Consider the following 16,563-nt stretch of genomic DNA (forward strand, 5'->3'; position numbering starts at 1 on the left):
AAGCAAAGTTTTTGGGACATCCAACTATTTATATAAAATCCTGTACTGCCAAGTAACTAGTAACTTCATACAATAGGGCCTATCTATCTACAGCCTTTGTATAAGCCATGACAGACAAGACACGTTTTAATTTTCTTTCCAAGACTAATGAGTAGTCTGTATTGTGTGGAGTTTGTGGGTCGACTCGCTAATCTACATAAAGTCGCCACAGGTGCAACGACGGCTATATTAGATTTGTGCATTTCCAAATTACTACCCACGGACGGCCGCTCGCGCTCACCGAGCCAAGTATGTTTACACAGATAGGCCTAATATTTCCGAGTCGCTCATTTGACTAGCTACCCCGTATATGTTTCCTCATATTGTAACAGTATTCAAATACTGACTTACCCAAAGCCGAGAGCAAAGGAGCTGAGTTGAAGTAGTATCACCTAAAGATCAAGAGTTTGGTTGGAGGAGCGCGCTCTATGACCTTGCTCCAGGGGATCTGCCTGCGCTCGCTCTTCACCGGCAAGATCACGCTTTAACCACGACTATATGAGAGACATGGTAACTACTTCAACTGTAGTTTTTCATTTCATATTTTTTTATAAAGTTGGACTCGGGGTTAAAACTTTCAGAAGTGAAAACAGCAGGCTTGTATTCTTCTGGGCACCTCTGCTGCTTTCAGGGCAAAAGGCCCGTCGGACGTCACTTCTCCTTACAACTGTCAAATAAGGATGTAGCCTAATATTTCCTCTTGTCGGGTCGGATTACATACTGTCAAATTATCCACATTCACCTATTTTACCAGTAAGTAGTGTCTGTTTCTTGGGGGTTTATGGAAACTGAATATTGGTATATGTTGCCTTGCCTGATTTGTGAGAAATATGAACTTGAATGTGTTTCTCACTCAGGTGATGTAATATGATATCAGTCCTTTCTGTATGTATTTCTCTAAATTGATAGACTAGTTCATACTGAATGTCAGCTAGTAGCCTATATTAGTGTAGTGGTAGATGGCGGAACTAAAGTTGTCCTTCTCTTTTGCATACAATAAATGTGTTACTATGACTACTTTATTTGACCCATAAATGTGAGAGCGGGGCATGCTTTACATGAAACCACCTAAACATGTTTACCGTACATGCACTTTAAGAAAAATCAAGGAAACTGCAGCAAGGTCTGACATTTAGATTGGTGAGCCATATTACAATACCTATTGGCACAGCTCAGTATTAGACTAAAGGAACCTGATGTTAGTCCTTATAGTCCAAGAACCTTACATGTTCTGTTTTAAAGGGTGACTTGGCTCTGGAAGCCAAAACAGCCAAGTTCTCCATCTAAACGTGAATCGATTCTAAATTGCGGTACAGGTCTAGAAACAAAGTTCTCTACTTTCATGTCACATCCAAATTATTTAACAAATGCAAAATACACATTTATGTACACTGTTTTAACACAGTTGCAGCTGACCGTTATTTTCAGTGACAACACATTTGTGTCTTACGTTTTACACACAGGTGTTCGGAGACACAGATGGCTAATTAGCACAGGTATGCCACTGTTTTCCGTAAACAAGCACTGTAACATGGAGATCTGGCCATGTGGGAACCCTAACCCTATAAAATTGTGTATCAATTGAACCTTTATTTGTTTTGTATTATTTCTCACCTATTTGAAATATGACGTCCTTCTGCTTCTAAAACCGCACTGCAAGCGATGTGTGTGAATGTTCAGACGGAGCATCGCGGATCTGAACAAAAATCCCCCCCCTACAGAAGCCTCCTTCGTCCAATGATTCCTATGTGTAATGTAAATGGGCTGGGAATCATGATCAAGGGCTACTATTGACAGAATTCTGAGGGGTGGCTTCCTAGACACAGATTAACCAAGCTATTAAAAATCTGCCTAGTCAGACCATTATTAATGTTTCTCCAGCTGGCTGATTAGGAAGGTAAGAGTAGCACAGAGATTTTGACAAACCTTTACTTGGCGATACTTCCTCAATTCCCGACTTGGGAGACGACACGTTTCAGCTTGGAAGACCGTCTAGTTGCAGGGGGTTTGTTTGAATTTAGAAAATGCTCCGTTAAATTAAAGAAACGTTTTGCTCCATGAAGCACTTTTAACAGTTGAGGAATTGTTGCCTCTATAATGTGCATTTTTAATGTGAATATGAATGTGTATTTTGATGTATATGTAACGGATGTGAAATGGCTAGCTAGTTAGCGGGTACGCGCTAGTAGCATTTCAATCAGTTACGTCACTTGCTCTGAGACTTTAAGTAGGGTTGCCCCTTGCTCTGCAAGGGCCGCGGCTTTTGTGGAGCGATGGGTAACGATGCTTCGTGGGCAACCGTTGTTGATGTGTGCAGAGGGTCCCTGGTTCGCGCCCGTGTCGGGGCGAGGGGACGACGTAAAGTTATACTGTTACATATATTGTGGCGCTAAACAGGGCTCATCTGGAAGAGACCTTGGTCTCAGTTTTGACACCCTGTCAACATAAAGATTAAATAGAAATTATGCACCCCATTTTTCTACATGGCTCCCTCTATAAAACAGAAACATTTTTCTGAGTGAGTGTTCAGATATCACCTTTCTCCTGACGTTTGCACACATTCTGTTCCTTCTCACAATCTAAACGTGTTGGATTAGTGGAGGTATAGATGCGGCAAAGAGGTCAATCAAACTCGACCAAAACAATGTAAATGCCATGGAAACACGTGGGACTGTTCTCAAATGTCTTCATTGCCCCCCAGCAAAATGTGTGCCCCCCTCAACACTATGTTGAGGTTAAAATCGGGGCATAATGCTTGTATGGATGTCAACCCCAACACATGTTCATGGCATCTTAACCATACAACTGCGTTAGTTAAAAACGACTTAGACTACCACCACCGATTTCCTGTATGCTAGCTATGCTAACCAGATTATACGAACGGGTGTTAGCATTTAGCAGTCACTTCTTCTAAACCTGAAAAGGGACTACTTCTAAATGTTATATCCAAATCTGACTTTAGTAACCACATTGTGGGCCTGTTACAATACATCAATCATGACAGATTTGACAAATGTCCATTTTGTTAGATCAGATTTGTTGAATGTGCGCCAGTCTGGTCAATGGAACAGTCTGCATTCCATTGACCCCGTTACTGGGCCTAGTGGGAGTTTCCACCACATTTCTTATACCAGTCGTTTCCTTTTCAAATCAGTGAAGGGAAGTGAACAAGTGCACACTTTCGGAGGAAGGAGAGATAATTGGGACGTACCCAGTGTGTGTTCAACACATTGTTCTGTAGGTAATTGATGACTGATCAGCTGCTGCTCCCCCCCTCTTGTCTACAGCCTCCTATCTACAGATAGAATAGGAGATGTTTTCTTCATTATCATAGCATTTCTATGTTGATGTTTACCTTACTTCCCTGGGGTGTATTCACTAGGAACCAAACGAGCCAAAACGGGGAGGGACTAAACTGAAATTGTCCAATAACAAATGCATCGTTTTCATTGCAAAACGTGTGCACTAATGAATACGCCCCTGGTTAAGAGGTGCCATGTGACAGGTGCATCATCACCTCAATGTTGTGTCCTCCTCAGGTTGCCAGCGGTCTCATGTCCGTGGCAGTTGACCTCCTACATTCCTGTTGATTCCCGAGAGCTGCTCTGAACTCCCACTGCTGCCCACCGGTCCCAGCCATGGACCCCTACCAGGAGCCTCGACTCGGTTTCCAGCCCCCGCTTGACGAGGGCGCCCCAGACCTGGAATGTGCCATCTGCTTCAGCCAGTTCAACAATGTCTTCCGCACTCCCAAGATGCTCCAGTGCAATCACACCTTTTGCCTGGAGTGCCTGGCCCGTATGAATGTCAAGTCAGCCAAGCCGGACTCCATCCAGTGCCCATTGTGCCGGGGCCACACACCGCTACCCGACCTGGGGTTGCCCAAGCTGACCACGGACCGGGCCGTGCTCTCTTACCTCCCCGGGGCCATGCAGCGTGTCTACAGCATCCGCTTCAACCGCAACAAGGGCAAGCTGCAGGTGAAGAGGACCACCGATGTACCCCCCCCCCTGAACTCGCTGCGTTCTATTAGTCACTCTCTGGATGTGGGGCAGCCAAGCCCCACAGGAGGCAGCGGGGACGTAGAGGGGGGGCAGAGGCGAAGGCTCGGGGCACTGCTGAGACTGTGTCGTAGACCAGGATGCAGAGCCTCCCTCCTGGTGTCAGTGGTGATGATGATGGTGGTGCTTACCTGCGTCATCATCTTTCTCCTTGCATATAAAAAGCTATAACACCTCGGAGAGAGGACCTGATGGACCTCGGAGAGAGACGTTACCCGGCTTCTACTGTAGCAGTTTTCAGTACCTTTTTTTTTTTTTTTAATATATTTTTTAAAGTGTATCTATTTCTTAGCAGTTGTGTATCTGTATGCTGAATTTGTGTACAACTATGACGCATGTCGTACACGAGAACCACATTTCCCTCTGTGGTTTTCTGTTTATAGACAGACTGTCATGTGATACATGTCATAATATAATAGTCCTGCTGTCCTCCAGGTTTCCATCCACAGTAAACACACTCGACGTACTTCAATGCAAATCAATAGTGACTGGCTATACAAATTCACAGTTACCTTTTTTTGAGTAAGACACTGTGGTATCACTGAGAAACAGTTAGGGCTAAGAGATTGGAGATAATCTTGAGGTCAATGGGGGGGGGGGGGTCAACGTAGCAAGGGGTTGAAGATTGAAATGTGGAATTAGTATGTTTGCTTATACCAATTACACTTTTTTTTAATATTTTTTTTTTTAAGGAAAAAAGCCATTTTGGTTGCATGGATATTATCAAGCTGATAGAGACATAGAATCAAACAGTCAGAATAACAAATACAATTGTCACATTTTCTCCAGTTTACGCTTTCACACATCAGGGTTTTAGGATTGTCTTGTTTTATAATATTTAAAAATAAATCCTTATTTTACTTACTTTGGCTGTACATTTGTCAAATGTTGCTCTGGCAAATTATTTGCATTTCCTAAACTTGAAATAAAGTCAACATGGATTTGGTGCCCATTGTGTTTGTCTATCAGGGTACATATGTGACGGTTCATTGATGTTAGATTGGCTTAGATGTGTCAGGGAGATTTGGTTGTATAATATATTTGTATTCAAAGTCAATATTCAGTTATATTACACTGTGATAACAAATGAAGTAGCACTTCCAATAAGGGATGCTAATTTACTGAGGTTCAGATTTGTCTTTCTCTGTGGTCTCCACCAGATGGCGTCACAGCATTGAACAGAGGACTGATGCGCTTCACTCTAGCGATGCATGTCGCGCATGTGTCATGGAAAAGTACAGAGCTTTGTTTTGAACTTGTGCTCATCTGGCTACTGATTGACCAGTTCACCGGCTGACAAAGGGTCAAGTAAGGTCAATGAAAATAATGACGTAAACTGCTGTTGCCTGATAGTAAGATTTGTAATGGGAACCTAAAAGATTGAGAAATATCTGGGGGAGCAGAGGAAGCATGACAAAGCAGGAAGTGTAAAGCAGTGCATTTGGGTTTTTGTAATACAGGAAGTTGGGGCTCGCATGGGAATATCCAGTTATCAATCGACCCAAGTAAAAAAAGTACTTGAGACTCCCTTCTATTCTTCAATGAATAGAAGAAGAGTGAAGTCAGCACTGTCCTTGCAGTGAAATAAAGGAAAATGTATTCCATCTGACAGATGTTCCTCCTTTTATTCCATCTGACAGATGTTCCTCCTTTTATTCCATCTGACCGTTGGATGTTCCTAATTTATTTCACTGCAGATACTGAGTGCTGACCTTGCTATTGTTTCTATTTATAACAGCTTACCTTTTTGCTCTGTGCACCACAAACCTAAGAGTCTATAATTAGACCTGTGGACGGTTTTTCCCCATTTCCTCTAATACTCTTCAATGACAATTGAAAATCTTTCTTCCTCCAGTGACCTCTGAAATGTGGTACAACCAGAAAAAATTCCACAAAATAACATTGGCTCCTTTGAAATGAATGAGACCAGTCAAGTTACTCTCTTTTGTCATCATAGCATATACAACATGTTTTACATGGCACCTGCAGTAACAGAGTAATATATTGGATTCCGGTTCAAGTTCTAGGTGGATGCCAGTCAAGAATGTAGCCAGCAGAGGTGCGATGCATACAATATAATGTTCCGTTGAGATCCGCGTTTTAGAGATGTTATCAATGAGGAAATTGGAAAAAGAGTCCTGCACACAGTAGTCCTGCCAGTGGTACATTTACACGAACATTTTAGTAATTTAGCAGACGTTCTTATCCACAGTGACTTACAGGAGCAATTAGGGTTAAGTACTTTGCTCAAGGGCACATCGACATATCTTTCACCTAGTCATCTCAGGGATTCGAACCAGTGATCGTTACTGGCCCAAAGATATTCTCTTTGCTTTTGTACATTGATTTATTTTGACATGATCAGTAAAAAAAAAAAAATGTGTATGACATATTGCCTTATAAACCATTGTCATCACATGCCCTAATCACATGCACTTTTAGATCACACATTCCCCTGAAAAGGAAGTTCAGGATTTTCAACTACTGATGAGTAAAGTTAGCTGTGGTTTGTAGTGACTGATTAAAAATAACTGCACCATGGATTCCAGGTCATTCTGACACAGACTGGTAGTTTCAGGGTGAGGAAACGGGTAATAATACCAAGGAAATGAATGGATTTAGTGATGGATGTCGTGAGCTGTACAGTTGTGTCGTCATTTCAGCTTCTGATAGGATGGGGAGGATCTAGGGGTTTCCTTTGTGTGTGAGTGCACGGGGTGGGGTTTGTGGGTGTTTCACAGGACAGAACGGGGTACTCCCTTCGCATGTGTCTGTGTGTGTGTGTGTGTGTGGGGGGGGGTGCAGGGGGTGGGGTTGTGGCTGTTTGTGTCGTGGGGTGTGCTTTGAGCGGTGAGCTGAGCCACCATGGGAATTTGGCAAAAAAATTGAGATTTGAAAGTACCAATGAGGATCTTCTCTTTTGCACTTCAATAAGAGGCTTTGTATGGTTTCAACAAATGACAAAAAAAGCAAAACAGTGGGCCTTGAAACAGTGGTTCTTGGTGTGGGTGATGGGTACTGAGTGTCGCTCCATGTCCTGTCTTCTCTGGCAAAAACACTGTACCCGAAAGAGGTCACTGCACTCACAAAACCTCCGGATAATTCTCTTCCTCCAACGTTCTAAACCCCAATCACAAACAAGACTCATCAGCACGCCCACGCAGTTTGTGTGTGTGTATACATGTGTGTGTACACCTACTGTGTGTGTGTGTGCCGGGACTCAGTGCTGCCACACTAAGGGGGACAATGGTGAGCATGAAAACATAGCTTGAATAAACAAAAGGGGCTCTGTTTTGAAATCTAAACCACTGAAAGTAAAGATAATGAGCAGACAAACAGTCTCCAGTCCGCTCTCTCTCTCTGGGACAAGGGACAGGCAGTCATCACCTGCTTTAGTTGGTTAGCTATATTAACGCTTACATTGGATTAAAATCAAAGCCACATAAAAACGGAGACATATCACATGCTCACTGAGGGGTTTATTACACAATTGAATTTCAGAAAGTGACACTGTCTGTCTGTCCACCTGTCTGTCCACCTGTCTGTATCTGTCTGTATCTGTCTGTCTGTCCACTTGTCTATCCACCTGTCTGTATCTGTCTGTCTGTCCACCTATCTATCTACCTGTCTGTCCACCTGTCTGTATCTGTGTGTCTGTCCACCTGTCTGTATCTGTCTGTCTGTCCGCCTGTCTGTCCACCTGTCTGTATCTGTGTGTCTGTCCACTTGTCTGTCCACCTGTCTGTATCTGTCTGTCTGTCCACCTGTCTGTATCTGTGTGTCTGTCCACTTGTCTGTCCACCTGTCTGTCCACCTGTCTGTATCTGTCTGTCTGTCCACCTGTCTGTATCTGTCTGTCTGTCCACCTCTCTGTATCTGTCTGTCTGTCCAGCTGTCTGTCCGCCTGTCTATCCACCTGTCTGTCCACCTTTCTGTCTGTCCACCTGTCTGTATCTGTCTGTCTATCCGCCTGTCTGTCCACCTGTCTGTATCTGTCTGTCTATCCACCTGTCTGTCTATCCACCTGTCTGTATCTGTCTGTATGTCCACCTGTCTGTATCTGTCTGTCTGTCCACCTGTCTGTATCTGTCTGTCTGTCCACCTGTCTGTATCTGTCTGTCTGTCCACCTGTCTGTATCTGTCTGTCTGTCCACCTGTCTGTGTCTTGTCTGTCCGCCTGTCTGTGTATGGTCACGTGAGAATGCAGCAGTGTGATCAGTTTGATGTATTTATTAAAGTATTAGTATAATGTGGAACTACACGAGTCGATGTTGTCACCCAATGTGTTTGTGAAAGGTGGTGCAGTTTTCATTCAGCAGCAATAACTAGCCATTACCAGCTCCATGGATACACACATAATGTGTTTGTGAAAGGTGGGGCAGTTTTCAATTAGTATTAATAACTAGTATTAATAAATAATTAATAACCAGCTCCATGGATACACACAAAACGTGTTTAAATGCCAGTTCCGTTACCAAGGTGGGGCCGATGCATACACACACGCCCACCCAACACGCTTACACTATGATATAGCACTGAGACAGAGTACCACTCACATTTATCTGTCAGTCATACAGGGAGGGACACACCAACATTGAAAAAGAAAAAGACTGTTCTGTTACTTTTGTTTGTCTTTGCTGTTGCATGGAAATGAAAGTCTTAGCTGATACAATTGTAATGAGAATTATCTCACACAAAGATAAAGGGCAGTTATCCAGACAAACACAGATCAGTTATGATTTATTTTGTTGTTTAGTCAACATACCTGACTGATGAGAAAGCATTCTGTATCCCCTGGCTAGACTTGGCTAAACCTGGCTAAACTTGGCTAGACCTGGCTAGATTCACCACACAGTTCCACCAAAGTGTGTCACACTCAACTGTAGATGGGAATAACATGGAATTGTATCATACACAGCATCAAACATTCCCTACCCCACAGATGCGCACGCTCCACCCAAAATGAATACACACGCACACACGCACAGACACACACACACGCACACAGAGAGAGAGAGTACAGGCATGTACAGGCATGCAAACAAATCCCCAGTCCAAGGACATCCCTCTCAGACTCCTCAACCTCTAGCCCATACCCCCTAAGCAGTTAATCAGAAAGGATGGGGATAGGTTTAGACAATATGGTAGTTGTTTACACCTGTCTAACCTAGTTTCCGTGCTAATTGTGTATGTGCACATAAAGGCCTGGAACCAACCATACAAATCTGTCCTGTGTGGGAGTGAACTAGTTGGGAGTGAAAGTACTTGTCATTATTTGATCTTAGTGAATCACATGACTGTGAGGCATGGCTCGGAAGCAGAGACATATGGTGTACCTGGAGACTGTGTTCAGAGGGAGCCATCCCCGAGACAGAAATACATTCATCATACACACACACACACACACACACACACACACACACACACACACACACACACACACACACACACACACACACACACACACACACACACACACACACACACACACACACACAGACAGACAGACAGACAGACAGACAGACAGACAGACAGACAGACAGACAGACAGACAGACAGACAGACAGACAGACAGACAGACAGACAGACAGACAGACAGACAGACAGACAGACAGACAGACAGACAGACAGACAGACAGACAGACAGACAGAGTTTCCCTTTTCATAATGATCCATTTGGAAATGATTATGTAGGCAATGAGTAGCGCATGATGGGATGTTGTTTTTAAAACTGTCAGGGACCAATGGTTTGGTCACTGGAAAAGAAGAGGCTTGGATGAGAGAGGAGGGGAAGAACAAGAAGAGGGGGAGGAGCAAGAGCAGGGGTGGGAGAACGAGCGAGCCTCACTGGACACAGGTGCAGCCTGTGCGTGTGTTACCGTTTCGGACGAGCGCATTTGTGTTTGCCATCCTTATTCACACTCTGCGGGGGTCGAGACTTTTGCCCTCTTCGGTTGTCGCCACGGTAAGACGAACACCACGGTCACCACGGTCACCACGGTAAGACGAACACCAACAGCCCTTCTCATTCTTCCCTCCTCTCTTGATACATGCAATCTATCTCTCACTGTCTTTTTTTACTCCTTCAATCGCGTTCCCATTTTCTCCTATTTTGTCCCTCTTTTGTATCCCTTTCTGCATTGTGGTAAATATCTCTCCCATCAAGCTTAAGATTTAACAATGAAATATTTATATCTCTATTTTTGTCTCTTTGACATGTCTCACTCTATTTTTCCCCCCTCTCTCTCTCTTCCTCCACTTGATGACTAATATTTGCATACTTAGACGGTTCTGTATCATTTGTAAAACATTAAACCTCTAAAGTTTGCATTCCTTTCTGGGGAGCACACAGAAGACACACAGACATTATCCCACCCATCCATCGACACATGCAATTCTTCATGTATTTTGTGTTTCAAACTTGACATTACACCCAGATTAAAGCATGGGACATTTCAGCAGACATTTCACTTCCTCTTTGTCCAATGCAAAGTTATTATTCCATAAATAGCACTATGCAAAAGGCTTATGGCCTCGTTTTCTACATGGGATAATGTTACTTGTTCATCTGACAACTTCAATTGCAAAGGGAGAATGTTTTCAAGAAAGTATGGGAGTTATTTTGGGGTCATGAGGTGGTTGTTTTCAGCCATGTCAACATTATCTGCACCAAGTGACAGGTAGTTCACCGATATAAGAACTTGACTTTGATGCAGGGTTGTTGTGGGGTCAAAGTGTGGTGTGTGCGAGATGAAGAATTTGTAAACACTTGTCTTACCTGAGGAGTCTGAGTAGACACACAAACCATCCTCTATAAATACACAGACGCCCTCATGTGCCAAAACCAAATCTTAAATCATTAATGACCTAATTACTCCTGTTTTTGTTTTAACCAAAATCATCCAAACCTCAGGAGTCACGCAAATCCTGCATCCTCACTTGCTAAAGAGATTCATAGACACACAACTAATATCTAATATACACTAATAGGTGTATATTTTAAGTTCAAAATATTGCACTGAATGAGACATAATAGCCACAAGTGCACCGTTTATCTGTCATTGAGCAGACACTATGAACTAATGAACTAACACAGTGTGAAGCATATTCACCTTCAGACAAACGTTACTTCTTACACGTTGATTGTCCTTTGTTTGAACATAGCGGCATACTGGATCCCCAGGAAGAGTAGTTGCTGCCTTGGCAGTAACTAATGGGGATCCTTAATAATTACAAATACCACACCATGCTGTGTCCGCACTCCTGTCCCTCTGTCCTATGCATCTCTGTCTTGTTGTTGGACAGATGGGAGATAAGGAGGACAGCTCAGGGAGCTTCTCAGAGGAGGCCAAGACAGAGGAGCAGAAGGCCAAGCTCATCCACCCAAGGCCGTCGCTGATATCCCCTGAACTGAAAGCCATGATCCGCATCAGGACCAAGTACCAGGCTCTGAAGAGACGTCGGCTAGACTCAGCCACTGGGCTCTTTGCCTCAGGTAGACCCTCCACGGGCCCCGACCCCAGCTTACCCACCGCCTCAGGTAGGCCTTCCATGGGCCCCGGCCTACCCACCGCCCCAGAGATCTTCACCTCCAATGTCAAGCAGGCCACCCACAGGAGGAGGAGGAGGAAGGGGTCTCGTGTGCTCTTCCCTAACAACTGTTGCAAGGTCGTCCCCAGTGACAAGGACCGGAGCCGGGCCAAACCTTTCTTTGTCCTCTTCGGTATCATCGTATCCCTTCAGGTCACCTCTAAACTTGTCTCTTTACTGTGCTTAGAAGATTTCCCACTCCTTTTTTCCACTCTAACTCAGTCCCTAGTTACCCAACTACAGACATCATTATCCCTTAGGGTTAATGTACAGGCTCAGCCACATGATTGGCCTAGTACTGTATATCCCATGGTTGCCATCATAGCAATAGGATACATTGCTTCTTTTTTTTCTTTTTCTTTTTACCACTAATGGTGTTGAATTACACTCAAAACAGCTGAAGGGCTTTGAAAATGCCGATTATGATTCAGTTTCATTGTGGATGAGGATACAGTGGAGTTCTTTTCTAGTTATGTGATTTGTAAAACGTTTTCCCCTGCTCATCTGTCCTCCTACTAATGGCATTGAACAGAATAAACAGCATGGAATGTTATTCCAGTCAATAACACTTAATTAAAATGACTTCCCTTCCTGTCCTCTTGCAGGTTTACAATGCCATCGAGAACTTGGATGACCATGTGGCACCGTATGACCTGGAAGGCCTGGACAAGACGCTGCGCAGGGAAGTGTTTGGCCAGCGAGGGGCGATAGAAGAGCTGATGGAGCACCTCCAGGGCTACCTGTCCACCTACGCTCACTCCCAGCCCTTGGCCTTGGCCCTGCACGGCCCCAGTGGCGTGGGCAAGAGCCACCTGGGCCGTCTGCTGGTCCGCCACTTCCGCTCGGTGCTTGGAGAAGACCTGGTGGTGCAGTACTTCACCCTACACCACTGCCCCGTACAGGGTGATGTGGGCCAGTGCGCCCGAGAGTTGTCCCTCTGGGTGGAGGAGGTAGTGGAGCATGCCGAGGCTCAGGAGAAGATCCCTGTCTTTGTGCTAGACGAGGTGGAGTTGATGCCGGCTCCTTTGCTGGACGTGCTGCAAGGCCTGCTTCAGCCCAACCAGACCAACGAGCATCTGAACGTCATCTATGTCCTCCTCAGTAGTCTGGGACAGGAGGAGATCACCAGACACATACTGCAGAATGTCTCCTGCACTGCGAAGTCAGCCGGAGCTCTTCTGCGGCGTACCCTGGCAGAGCATCACCCTCTGTGGGCAGAGGTGGGGCTGGATATTGTGTCCCTGACGCTTCTTGAAAAAAGCCATGTGATGGAGTGTTTGCTGGAGGAAATGACGCAGGAGGGGTTTTACCCTGACCACGGTCACATCGAGCGGCTGGCAGGGGAACTGTCCTATTTCACCACCATGGGTCACCAGTACTCACAAAATGGCTGCAAACAAGTGGTGGCTAGAGTCAACCTTTTGTGAGAACATCCACAGAGTGACAATAAACATGGTGTCTGATAGACAGTTGTCCAAAACCAATAAAATCTAATTTGTACAACTTCATTCTTACTTACTTACCTGCTACTCTGTGAAAGAGTGTCACAATTTTCTCTGTTTGCCCACTTTACCCAAGGATCTGTTTGTGGTTGGATGGCATAACTACCATTTGTTTTAGCTGGCATCCCGTGGTTGTCACGTTGGAGTTTCAGCATGCTAGTCTAGCATAGAAGCTTTGGGTTGATGCACGCGCACAAGTGACAGATTTGGTCTCCAATTCACCTCAGCATTTGCTCTGGTCCCTCTGAATGATGTTCCAATCAACTCTGGGTACAGCTGCTCTTATGCTGTGTAGCTAAAAGAAAACATCAGGGTGGGGAAGAGTATTCCTCGTCTGTTCAAGATTTTTAAAAACAACAACCCTCGTTTGATTACTGAATGGCCTTGAGACAAACGCCAGCGAGCCAGACTGAGGCAGTCAGGCAAAGAGAAGAGCCTAATGACGTTGAACTCCATGAACTTGTTTGTGCTCATTAAGACGAGGCGTCGCAACATTGTTCCAAAACTTGAGGAGCAACTATCTTTCTGTTTTTACTTTTCAAAACCACATGCGTGTCTAGGCACGTCCTTCTATCCACCATATCCAACAATACCCAGATAGATAGATATTGTTTTCTACTATTGAGCTCTCATGAATTCCTACCATCTTGAACGATCTTGGGTTCAAAACATTTAAACCATATGACATTGTATGCCCTATTCCGTGTGCACTCTTCTTGAAAATAAACCAAAGGTTAATTGTAGTTGAATATTGATTGTTTGCACTGTGTCTCCTTTTAGAGTTAGTGAACTATGAGAACAGGGTCTTACTAATGGGATTATGTATATCTTTAAAGCACTTTTGGGGTCTCAGAAGGACCTCAACAAAACAAAGGGGAACTGCTTGAACTTCAGAGGTGCTCCCCTGGTGTTCATCTCTTCAAACATGTAGTGATAACAAGGACACAGACAGAAACAAATACAACGTTCAAAAGAAAGAAATTACACAGACAGACAGTGGAGGGGGATTGGTTTACCAGACAGACAGACAAACAGACAGACAGACAGACAGACAGACAGACGAGATGGATCGGCTTGACAGACAGACAGACAGACAGACAGACAGACAGACAGACAGTGGAGATGGCTTACCTTAGCTTGACACGGACGTACGAACAGACGAGACGAGATGGCTTACCTTAGCTTGACACGGACAGACGAGACGAGACGAGATGGCTTACCTTAGCTTGACACGGACAGACGAGACGAGATGGCTTACCTTAGCTTGACACGGACAGACGAGACGAGATGGCTTACCTTAGCTTGACACGGACAGACGAGACGAGATGGCTTACCTTAGCTTGACACGGACAGACGAGACGAGACGAGATGGCTTACCTTAGCTTGACACGGACGTACGAACAGACGAGACGAGATGGCCTACCTTATCAACGGTCATCGAAATTGTTAAAAGATTTTAAAAACAATTCTAGTTGGACAATGGATGAAGATACTCCAAACATTTAGAATTGTTTTAATCCATCAGATATTGACTGAATTACATAAAACATTTAACCGGCACGGACAAATAATAAATTGAGTTCAGGGATTTTGGTGGGAATTCAAGTATTTCATTTATTGTCAAATTTCACTTTTTTTCTTAGAATGCACTAGTATATACGTTCTTATTGTAGCAGGTATTATTTTTATATTTTTGTGTTAAAACAAAGACAATTACATGTGTCTCATTTGAATAAATACTCCAGTTATATTTGCATATATTAATAAATTAGCATAACAGGGTGGAGCAGGCCTGCAACCACCAAAACACTTGCTTTTTTCTACCCTACATGCACTCACCTGCCCTGTCTAGACTGCCTAATTAATTACTGTGTGTCAAAAGCAGGATACCCTCGGAATAAAATCAACAGCTTGGCTCTAGATTACACCTCTAAACATACTTTACATTGTTTGCCAGATCAGACATAATATCACTATAATCAGTGTTCATTTTTTGGGAAGTTGCTTTCATTAGACCGCGTCTAATTTGTAAACTATTCAACTGTATTAAATTATAACTTGTTTTTCAATTCCACAAAAAAACATACACCCATCAAAATAAAGTTAACCTTGTCTTTTTTGTGATGTAAGTGTCCAGACGATGCGTTAATTCACACACGAAGCTTCAGCATTCTTATAGATTCAATGGAAAGACAATATAATTCACAGAGCCCATTTCAGCCATTACCTGGTTGTGTTTGACAGGTCATTACAAACATTGCCGCGGTGGTAACGTTAACGGGGGAGGGGGGAAACGACAGGTACAAGCAGGAGTATGAAAAAGTCACAGGAGTAAAATGAATGCAACCAATCCATCGAGATTTGCGTGACAAGTGGAATTTGCACCCCTCAAACACGTGAAATAGATGGCTGAAAGAGACAGATCCTCAGGTGGGCGGGTCATTCGCGTTGCTACTTGACTTGCCTGATGATTTGATTGCGTGCAGTGAACCAGAGCAGACAGTGGAAACACCTTAGGATCAAACAGGGAAAAACATTCCTTAAATCTTTTTTGATTTTGTGGTCAAAGCCTGCTGAGAATGCATGTCGGTAAAGGTGAAGAGTACACCACTAGTATCACAACATCACACTCGGTGGCGGTTCTAGCTTGTATGGCTCACTGGGCGAACCCACCCTTCAGCACTTCACTATTCTGCACTAACTGTCATTTTTTATTCAGACAATTGGAACAACACAAATAAATGCTCATAACATTTAAAACTATATTAATATCAAAATACATACATACATACAAATACATACAAAAATAAGACTCATATATATATCAAAAAGAAGTAACAAAGTCAAATAGAAACAAATTTGTGTTGATTTGGCACTCGAGCATCAATACATTACCCATCCCCCAACACTGTCAACCAAGAGGCAAGACTAAACCAATTCACCATGGTGGTGTGCAGACTGGTTTTATATTATTCTTAACCATTTCGCACAAACCAGAAAAAATGCAACAATATGTCTGTGAAACATATAGCATTTCGTAGTGTGACTGATTTTACTAATTGCATTAGTACTGTACAAACTTAGAGGTGTGCTATTTGCTAGATTCCCCAGCTCCCCCTACCTCTGGCTTCCAGTGGGGAGACCTGAGGTCAACCCCCCCCCCCTCCCCATCTCGTACTTCTGAGTGGGAAACCTTCCGAGGTAGTAGCCTGCCTAGCTCACAAACTAGAATCAGGGCGCCCACTCCGACAAGGTTAATTGACCCACACGGTGACATGATATCATTGATGTGACGTGCAAATGAGCGATAGAAAACATATCACCCAAATGACACCATTACGATTTTTTTTGTGCGGGTGCCCATGTTGCCT

The 16,563-nt window shown here is 43.9% G+C and overlaps 2 protein-coding genes across 2 annotated transcripts; both read left to right on the plus strand.

The window, feature by feature from the left end:
* Positions 1–265: 265 nt before the first annotated feature.
* LOC129852754 (RING finger protein 223) lies at positions 266–4,688 on the plus strand. Its single transcript, XM_055918416.1, has 2 exons — positions 266–549; positions 3,579–4,688. The coding sequence occupies exon 2, from the start codon at positions 3,678–3,680 to the stop codon at positions 4,269–4,271; it is 594 nt and encodes a 197-aa protein (XP_055774391.1). The 5' UTR covers positions 266–549; positions 3,579–3,677; the 3' UTR covers positions 4,272–4,688.
* A 5,189-nt stretch (positions 4,689–9,877) lies between these two features.
* On the plus strand, positions 9,878–13,947 carry tor4ab (torsin family 4, member Ab). The gene is made up of 3 exons (XM_055918557.1): positions 9,878–10,100; positions 11,406–11,843; positions 12,296–13,947. Exons 2-3 carry the CDS (start codon positions 11,406–11,408, stop codon positions 13,115–13,117), a joined length of 1,260 nt encoding a protein of 419 aa, XP_055774532.1. The 5' UTR covers positions 9,878–10,100; the 3' UTR covers positions 13,118–13,947.
* The last annotated feature ends 2,616 nt before the right edge of the window (positions 13,948–16,563 follow it).

Source organism: Salvelinus fontinalis, chromosome 4 (genome assembly GCF_029448725.1).
Source record: "Salvelinus fontinalis isolate EN_2023a chromosome 4, ASM2944872v1, whole genome shotgun sequence".
NCBI lineage: Eukaryota > Metazoa > Chordata > Actinopteri > Salmoniformes > Salmonidae > Salvelinus > Salvelinus fontinalis.